This window comes from Pinus tabuliformis, chromosome 1_2 (genome assembly GCF_031772625.1).
Source record: "Pinus tabuliformis cultivar Carrire ecotype Pingquan chromosome 1_2, CPIR1, whole genome shotgun sequence".
Taxonomy (NCBI): domain Eukaryota; kingdom Viridiplantae; phylum Streptophyta; class Pinopsida; order Pinales; family Pinaceae; genus Pinus; species Pinus tabuliformis.
Window position 1 is genome coordinate 720,136,186 of NC_142298.1, and position 9,975 is coordinate 720,146,160.

Below are 9,975 nucleotides of genomic sequence, written 5' to 3' on the forward strand. Positions count from 1 at the left end.
ACTGGAATTAGGTAGTTCACAATCTAGGCTAACCTGTTGGGGGTTGAGATTGCACAATGCGCAATTTCAGTCAGCAAGGCATGCAAGCCCAAGGGTTGCATTGCGCAATTTTCTAGCCCACCAAAGCACTGCCTCTTAGAATTCCACATGGAAAGCCTAGAGTATAGTGTCTAGCCAGTTTTGTGTATTCTATGAGGAAGGTAGAACCTTCCCTCTTAGAAATGCACAATTTTGTCCAGGCAAGGAAAGGCCCCATCCAAGGCTGCTCAAACCCATTGATAGGCGACTGAAAACATGTGAATGTTCGAATGCATGGAGAAAGTAAGTGTAAGAAAGATTGAATGATCATTCATGTAAACAACAAATTCAAGATTTAGAAAATGGGAAAACATGCATGCGTGTGAGACGGGTCGTCGTATAGGCAACCGTCAGTGCAAAACAGTGTCATGCATGCGACAACAGTGAGATGTAAACAAACAATGAAATGGTTCTTATATAGTCTAACATGCATGCAAAGGACAAAAAATTTTCACAGAAGTTAAGCAAACAACACTCACACAAGACTAAACACAAAAGCGATAGAAATGTTGCAAAAGAGATGTAAAGCGAACTTACCTGCAAATAGTTAAGCAGAATGTGCCAAAGACTCCTAGATGTGTTGTGGGATGTAAAAGCTCAAAGATCGATGTGTAGAATGAGATCTACAATGTTGAATAAATAAGTTTGAGGCTGATGACGCGCATGCCAAAAATCTAGGAAAAAACGACACTTGGAGGGAAGTTTCTAAAACAATCTTTGCATGTAACCTACAACTGCTAAAAATAGACCCCTAAAATCTAGGGTTTCTTTTTTCATGTTTCTTTTCTCTATTTTGGGAAAACAAACCCATGCATGCAAATCAAGTTTTTTGGGTCCTAGAGGGAACCGTCAACCTGAAAGAACATGCAACATCCTGAAGCTTGGTAGGAAAATTTTTGGAGTTTCTGGGCCAAGCTGGGCTGGATGTCCCTGAGGGCTTGTGCAATTTTTGGGGTCAAAAGGTGACTGTCTTCAAAAATTACGCAATTTATAGGTTGAGGCCTAGTGCTAGGCCAGATTGCGCAATTTCCTGTGGGAACCCTATGTGACTGTTCTGTACAATTTTAGAGCTTAGTGGGTTGCTCAACAGATTTGTGTAATTACTGGAGGGAAGGCTGGTTCCCCTCTAGAATTGCGCAATTTCTATTGGGAAGGTTGGTTCCCCTGTAGAATTGTGAAATTTTCTAAGGGAGCTACTGAGCTAGGAAATAACCTAATTCTGGGATGGAAGCCTATGAAGGGAGTGAAGCAAACTAACATGCACAGGCTATCAAGCAATTGAAAATCAGCTAAAGCCTATGTACTTGAAAGTGAAAGGCATGTTGCTAAGGATGGTTGGTAGGGAGGCTCCAAAAAAAATCGAAGGAAAAAATTTGGAGGGTATTTGTAGCCGCTACAATAATGTTATAAATGTATTAAACTAGATAAATATGAGATATGTGAAATATACCCTTTCATTATGATAACTAGGGGAGGCATTGGAAACATAGTTTTGACTCATTTTGAGGAATATTTATGGATCTAGCTTTGGTTGTTCACCCAATATTGCATCATGACTTGGGAAGTCTCAAGCATGGGAGAGACATTGGGCCTTCATTTTTAGGTCTTTACTACTATCATAAGTGAGATTTTTTCCCTTTCTACTCGCTCTTGGAGCATATTATCATTCTTCTTTTGTCACAATCACTTGAATTATGGTCATCACATGCTGATAAGGCGTGATGTTGTTAAATTCAACATGTTTACTTTATTATTAATGAGTTATTTGAGCTATATCCTTGTTCTTCTATTGTGAGTGTTGAATCATGTAACCTAGAAAATATCTAATAACCCAAATCATTAGTTGTCATATCTATGCACCCCTGGAGTAATATATGCCAGATGGTTTTTGTTGCTAGGTGAGTTGAGATGGATCAATGTTGGTGTTTCAAGATGACTCCTAGGTGGCTTGAGATGGCTTCCAGGTTAGACAAGGAAGGCACCAACTCACACTCAGTGCTCCAATCAAATGAAAAGTGCAACTGCATACAACATAGTAACAATTGAATATTTAGCCAACTTTGAGGTTTTGGAAAGTGGAATGGATATTTTTATGCATGCCCTGTCATGAAAATATCATATGCCAACATACAAGTATTTACCCATGTCAACGAGAGTTGTATTTGTTAATTGGATTATGCTCTACCCTTTTGATGGATTGTAATTAGTTAACAAGTCCATGTCCTTAGGAGCTATTCATGCTTCAATACACCCTGCCCTATATTATATAACCTCTATCAAAATTAAAGGTTAAAGGTCAATATTAGTCAAGGAAACAATCAATCTATGTATTGTAGAGTTGTTCAAATCGTCCAATATGTTGGTGTATATTGTAGTTTGATGACCAAACATATGCGGATCCATGTTGTTGAATGTGTTTATAACTAGCAATTGCCCCAGACGTTGCAAAGGAAACGCTGTAAGACATAAATTCGAGAAAAATTATGACAGAAGATCACTAAATATATTCAAATCTAGTAAATAAAGAGAAATCACTTACATAATGCCAAATTTACAAATTCTATAACATTTCCAGCATAGATTGCCTCCCAATCTTCAAAGATGCTATCTCAAGTTCAAATAGGAAGAAAAATCATGATAGAAGATCACTGAATATATTAAAATCTAGTAAATAAAGAGAAATCACTTACATAATGCCAAATTTACGGATTCTATAACATTTCAAGCATATATTGCCTCTCAATCTTCAAAGATGCTATTTCAAGTTCAAATAGGAAATATTTGATAAAAAATATGCTCTTTTCAATATTGATCTATCTCACTTGATCAAAATCTTACAGTCTTTTACCACTTTCTCTTAAGGTGATTGAATTTTCCTTTTCTTGTGCTTCTTAAAATATTTTGGGAATTTGGATTGGTTTGTGACATATGAAGTTTATTCAAAGCTTTTTCCCAATTCTTTAAGCAAATAATTTTCAATTCTTGCTTCACATTGTTCAATCAAGATTCTTTGGAAAAGTTATGAGCCTACACCATTCCTAATGGGGATCCATCTTGGCTAAGACAAGGGAGTTAACTTTGGAAAAGTTATGAGCCTACACCATGCGTAATGGGGATCCATCTTGGCTAAGACAAGGGAGTTAATTGTACGAAGAGCGTTTTATGATCCTTTGTGGTTTTATGATTTGAAAAAACATTCTTTAAACTATTGTTGTATTAGCCAAAATTGGAATATTAATTTTTTTTAAACACCTAATATAAGCATATTAACCTAGATTGACTTCATAATCAAAATATGTACCTGAAGTCATAATCAAGATATGTATGGTTCATAGTAAGCATGAGATGAATCATTCTACTTATATTGGTAGTCAATATTTTTAAAAACATTTGCAATGTGTTTGTTTTGCTTCCCAATATGATTATTATTAAATACTTTTTAAACCCTTAATATAAACATATTAATGATGATAAGTTTAAGTGATTGTGTTTTTTAATATTGTTATAGAATTGACAAATGACATGTAAAAATAATATTATTGATATTACATGATGTGTAACTCAATTGACTTTAACATATTAAAAATAAATAAATAAATTTACTATGAGTTATAAATAACATAATTTAATATCAATTTTATATAGAGAAAAAATAAAATAATTTAAATATTTTTTCATAGATATATATATATATAAAATTTAAGGTATGACAGAGATTTAAAATTCTGTCAATGTTTAATACATAATTGTCATCAATCTACTTATATTTCTAGTCAATATATTTAAAAATATTTCAATGTGTTTTTTTTATTCACCATATTATTATTATTAAATATTTTTTAAACTCATAATATAAACATTTTTTTTTTTTTGACAAGATCGGTTGCTATATATTGATTGAAAAAAGTAATAAGGCATGAAGCCATACATAGGTTGCTTCGAGAGCACTACAAATCCAAGGAGAGAGCATGAGGTTCCTATCCTTGAATTGGTTTCTGTAACTTCTGACTATAAAACATCTATTGCTACTATAAATCCGGATATACTGATGGCACCAAAACTTGCATTTACAACACATAGTTAATCAATGTCAATACGACTGATATTTCTCGCTGTGGAGTCCTCTGGGCGCTGATCTGCTTCCATTGGCTTTGCGCTTGAAGATGTTGATTTTTCTTTCTGCTTTGCTTCCATGATTTCCCTTAGGATTGTCAGCGATTCCTCAGCGTGAATGCATCTATTGTTGAGTCCGTTGAACTGCTCATGAAGTGAATGAACCCGGTGGAGAAACAGGTTCATTTCTGTGCGGTATTTGGCGTGAAGACTTCTGAACTGCTCATCAAATTTGGCTTCCAGGCTCCGAATCTGTTCAGCGTGCCTGGCTTCCATATTTCGCACTTGATCTTCCAGTATTCTTTGTTGAGCTCTGACCTCTTCGAATTCGGCCTGAAGGTCGCGGAAGTGAAAGCATTGCTCAGAACGAGCCATCACTATTTGGGCTTGGGTTCTATGAGGGTCAAATCCACTGAGATGGTCAGCTGACTCCTCCTTGCTGCGGGAGAAGAAAAAGAGGGGCCGGATGATGAAGCGAGGGGTTGAAAGAAGAGAGCTGGAGGTTAGTGAAAATAAACAGAAGGGTTTCGAGCTTACAGTTCTCGCTTTCTGGATGAGAGCAGGGATATAAAAGGAAGTCTGGTTGATAGCACTCAAGATTGAAGGGGAAAAACTTGAAGTTAGAGAGGATGAGCCAGAGAGGGGCGAACTTAAGGGGCAAGAAGGAAGGATGGGGGACGGCTAGCAAAGGTTCAGAGTATAGAGCAGAGACTGTTGAAAGAAAGGCGCTATAGCTCTCAGCTTCCCACTGAAGCTAGCCCTGAAAAAACCACGATATAGATTAGAGGATAGATAAACAAAGCAAGAAGAATCGATACCAGCGATGGAGTTCGTCTTCGAGTCTGGACAAGAGCGCCTTCTTCGTTCCAGCGAGGCTGCTCTTGTTCATAGCAGTGTATGACAAATATTTGCCTTCCTGTGCCTGTATTTATGGATCGGGACCAACAGTAGCCTGAATACATAACAGAGATCGGATCCTCTGCATTATTGTGATATTTTCCTATATCTCTATGACGATTCGCTGGAGCAGTGAAACCGTTCTTCCGTCCATCGCTGAGATGATTATTTTCCCCCGGGATGTCAGCTATTCTTTGGATCAAGACCTGAATGAGACTGTTTGTGCACTTCCTACTCTCAATCGACTGTCCTGAGTCTGTTGTAACCATGCCCGTCACACGCTTGCTGGATTTACGCGCCTGGGCAATGTCAGGATCGGCCTGCTTCATGGCAGAGGCTGGAAAAATTCTCTGTGACTGTGCCTCAATGCACCTTCCGGTTGTCCAACTGCATTATTTGCATGTTTATCCGCTTCCCCATTGTGTGTACGGAGGATGTGACAGAATCGGATTTTTTCAAAGTATTCGGTGAGGAGATTGATGCGTTGGATATGTTGCTGAAGATTACTATTTGGGGATCTCCTGTAATGGTTCATGAAGCCAATGATTATTGAGGAGTCTCCTAGGACAAGAGCTTTTCTAATTCCCATGCTTTTTAATTGCAACAATCCTTGATACAGAGCAAGAGCCTCTGCATTATTATTTGTTTTTTCTCCTAAACTCCATTCATAGTTGCAGATTTCTTCTCCTAGTTCATCAATGATAACACCTCCTGCGCCTGCTGGTCCTGGGTTGGACTTTGAGGCGCCATCAAAGAATAAGGTTGAGCAGTTGTTACTCAGAATCCACCTTTTGAACTCCTGGGTTGGTAGTCTAATTTCCCAATCCTTGGTCTTATGTTGATGCTGCCTATAATTTCTCCGAATACTCTGTTGTTGACCTGAGCGACCTAGAATATGCTTGATCATGAGCCTCTCCTCAACTGAATAGTCTGTTGCTTTAATTGTTCCTGAGTATTTGACTGCCATCGTCTCCTGCGCCAAGAGGTGAGCACTGCTACATGTCTTCCAAACATTGCCCTCTTTGTTTTGAAATATTTTCTTGTTTCTTGTGAGCCAGATTTTCCAAAGAAGGTTGTGGGGAATGATATCCCATGTTCTTTTGACTATCTTGCTCCGTTTATCTTTCCAAGGGCAATTCCTTGTCCAATCTTGGATTGTCTCTGCAATGTTTTGCTGAGGTTGCCATGTTATATTGCCCAAGTTGGCCATAATGGTCCAGCATTTCTTCGCGAAGATGCAGTCAAGAAATAAATGGTGGATGGTTTCCTCCTCGGAGCAGCAGTTAGGACAGATTGAAGGTCCATGCACCCCTCTCTTTCTAAGGTTTTCCGAAGTGAGGATTCTGCCCTTTAACAGCAGCCAAATGAAAAATTTGACCTTGGGGATGGCCTCAGACTTCCATATTATTCTCCATTGATTCCAGACCGAGGTCTGATAAGTATTGTTGCATATGAATTGATAGCCAGATTTAATGGTGTAACATGAGCCCGTGGGGTCCCATCTAAACCCATCTACTGCTCCTTTTTTTATGGGAGCTCTGTTTTGAAGATTTTTATGGAGGGCTTGGTAGCTTGAATCCAAGTGTGGGGGAATAACTGGAAAATCCCAGCTAGTCCAAGCACCATTCTCAGCATCCCATTTTGAAATTTGGTCCATCCTCTGAATGCCTTTGCTGTTAAGATAGAGGATGAAGGGAATGGCTTCTTCAACAGTGTTTAGGGGTTGGTAACCCATGATTTTATCAGTGGCATAATTTATACTGCTCCCTTCCCCCGGAATCTTTGAGGTATTTTGAATGAGAATGGGGATTGCTTTCTTGCAGAGATGCCAGATTTTGGTGGAGTCTCTGTTGGGAATATCAGATTCAAGAAGTCTTTGTCTATTGTCCGAGAGGTATTTGCATTCAATGACCTGTTTCCACCAGGCTTTTGGTTCATTAATTAGTCTCCAAGCCATTTCAATCCCAAAAGCGAGATTTAGAATTTTAGGAGCTCTGATTCCCAACCCACCTCTGTCTGGAGATTGTATTACACTTTTCCAATTGACCAAATTGTATCTATTTTTTTCTTTTTTCCCTCCTTGCCATAAAAAATTGCGGAGAGCGACTTCCAGCTTATAGTGGAAAGAAGCAGGAGCTTGGTAAAGAGTGAATCGGTATAAAGGTAAGGAGGAAATACCTGATTTGAGCAAAATTAATCTGCCAGCTGGGTTAAGCCATTGAGTTCCCCATTGCTGAACCTTCCTTTTGACTTTGTCAATTATTTCATTCCAAGTGGTGGCTTTAAGATAGCCCAAGGTGACCGGCATCCCAAGGTAGGTAAAGTGGTCCCAGGTTGCTTTGAAGGCTACTCCAAAAATGTTAGCAATACTGTGGGCTGTTTGATTGGAAATGTTCCATCCATAGATGCAACTTTTTTGAAAGTTGACTTCTCCTCCTGAGCACGCCATAAATTGATCGAGGAGGCTTTTGAAGCGCCTTGCTATAGTAGTGGATGCCCCACCAATAAGCAGAGTGTCATCAGCAAATTGTGAATGATTGATATTTTTCACTCCGTTCCCAAACTTGATACCAGAGATGAGACCAACTCTTCTGTTGTGATCGAGGATGCTGCTGAAGGATTCAGCCATCAAGATGAATAGATAGGGGGAAAGAGGACATCCTTGCCTTAGCCCTCTTGAGGATTGGAAAGCTTCACAAGGGCGGCCGTTTATGAGAGGCGAGATCCAGGGTCCAGAGATGCAAGCAGCAATGGTGCTAATGAAGTCAAAATTAAAGCCCATTTTCCTCAAGATAGCGAACAACAAGGAGTGTCTTACTCGATCGAAAGCGTTGGCTAAGTCAAGCTTAAGAACGAAGCCTTTCTCTTGCCTAGAAGTGCTGGAATGGATAGCTTCTTGAACCAAGGTGATGGAATCATGAATTTTCCTATTGGACATGAAGCCTCCCTGATTTTCAGATATAAGGGAAGGGAGCAGAGGCTGGAGCCTGGCTGCTATAATTTTTGCAAAGATCTTATAAGAAGTGTTACACAAAGAAATAGGTCTAAATCTGGAGAAGGAAGTGGGCCGGGTTTCCTTAGGAATGAGGGCGAGAAAAGTTGAATTTGTGAAGCCCCCCATTTTCTTTTTCCTTTGGATTCCTTTCATCATTTTAACAAGATCTTTTTTTATCAAGTGCCAATGATCTCTGTAAAAATTTATAGAGAAACCGTCTGGACCTGGGGACTTGTCAGGCTGTAAAGTCCAGATGGCTTTTCTTATCTCTTCCTCTGTTATTTCACTGTTTAACCTCTCATTCTCCTCAGCAGAGATTTTCCCGGAAGGTACTTAAGGAAAGCCGAGTAGTCTGTGGCTCCTTGATTTTCAGTGAGAAGGCAATTATAATGGTGGAAGGCAGCTCTTTTAATAGATTCATGGTCATTATGCTGGCTGCCTTGACTATCAGTAATAGTGGTAACATTGTTTCTCGTTTTTTTTGCTGTGGCCTGCTTATGGAAATATGTCGTATTTTTATCACCTTCCTTTAACCATAATTCTCTTGACTTGAGCCTCCATTTGATCTCTTCCACTCTCTTTATTTGAGTTAGCTGTCCCTGAACCTCCCATTCCTTACTTTTCAGCTGATTAGTGAATCCATGATCTTCTATTTGTTTGTGGATCTCTTCCAATTTCTGCTGCATTTTTTCCTTTATTTTTTCTGGCTCTTGGTAGCTGGCTTTTGCCCAATCCTTGAGTGCCTTCCTTGTGTTTCGAAGTTTTGTTTCCCAAATATGATTTGGGGAACCTTCGACGTGTTTCTTCCATGTTTCTTCTATGATAGCCTCTGCCTCAGCGCTATCTCTCCACAAGGGATTGTACCTGAACGGAATTGGTCCCAAATGAGCGTGGGAGTCCAACGTCAATAGAATGGGGAAGTGATCTGAGGCTGTGGCGCTGAGAATTTTGGTGTGGCCTGCAGCAAAGGACGAAAGAAGGGAAACATTGATCAGTATTCTGTCCAACCTTTCCATAATGTTGCCTGGCCCCACTCTTCTATTGTTCCAAGTATATTTCCTATTTTTTGGTATGATATCCATCAGTTCATGCTCAGCCATTATCATTTCCAGCTGCCTTCTGTAGGGATCGGGGTTGAAGGTGCCCCCCTTTTCTCATTCGCATGAAGAATTAAATTGAGGTCTCCAGCAAGAATAACATTTGAATTCTGCTCCTTGTCTATTTCTTCCTTCAATTCCTTCCAGCATTGTTCCTTTTCCCGGAAATGGTTGGGAATATAGACATTGTAAATGATTAAGTCACAGCTCTCTTCCTTGTTGACAAGGTTGGTCCTGATCCAGTTTTGGTTGAGGACAGAGGATTTGCAATCCCACTGCTGCTTATTCCACATAGTTGTGATTCCTCCAGAGGCTCCTCTGGAATTGCTACTGGCCCCTGAGAAAGTTTTTTGGGCTTCTATGATTATTTGCATTTCGCTCTGACTTTGCTTGGTTTCCTGAATCAGAACAATTTCGGGTCTTTCTGTTTGAAGAAGATCTCGTAGGGCAGCGGATTTAGAGGGGTGCCCCATACCCCTGCTGTTCCAGGATAAAAGCTTCATCATGAGGCATTCGAGCGAGGAGGTGCTCGCCTCTCAAGTTCTTTACCTGCTGTGTCTTTCTCTTGTGAACCTGTAATAAAAGAATCCATAGGAGTTTGGATCCCTAGAGCTATGTCCTTTTGCGTGCTTTCTTCCCGATGCTGCTTGGCTGACTTTCTGCCTGGTCCAGGTTTCTTGTGGATATCACCGGATGCTCCAAAGTCCTTGGAGGAACTTCTAGTAGTTCTGATGGGGGGAGGTCCAATGACGGGCTGAGATGGGGTCGAAGAAATCAAGGGGGGCTCAATCCGAT

At 39.8% G+C, this 9,975-nt stretch overlaps 1 protein-coding gene across 1 annotated transcript; it reads right to left on the minus strand.

The window, feature by feature from the left end:
• Positions 1–8,373: 8,373 nt before the first annotated feature.
• On the minus strand, positions 8,374–9,183 carry LOC149207772 (uncharacterized). The gene has a single exon (XM_089398144.1). The coding sequence runs from the start codon at positions 9,181–9,183 to the stop codon at positions 8,374–8,376; it is 810 nt and encodes a 269-aa protein (XP_089254270.1).
• Between the last annotated feature and the right edge of the window lie 792 nt (positions 9,184–9,975).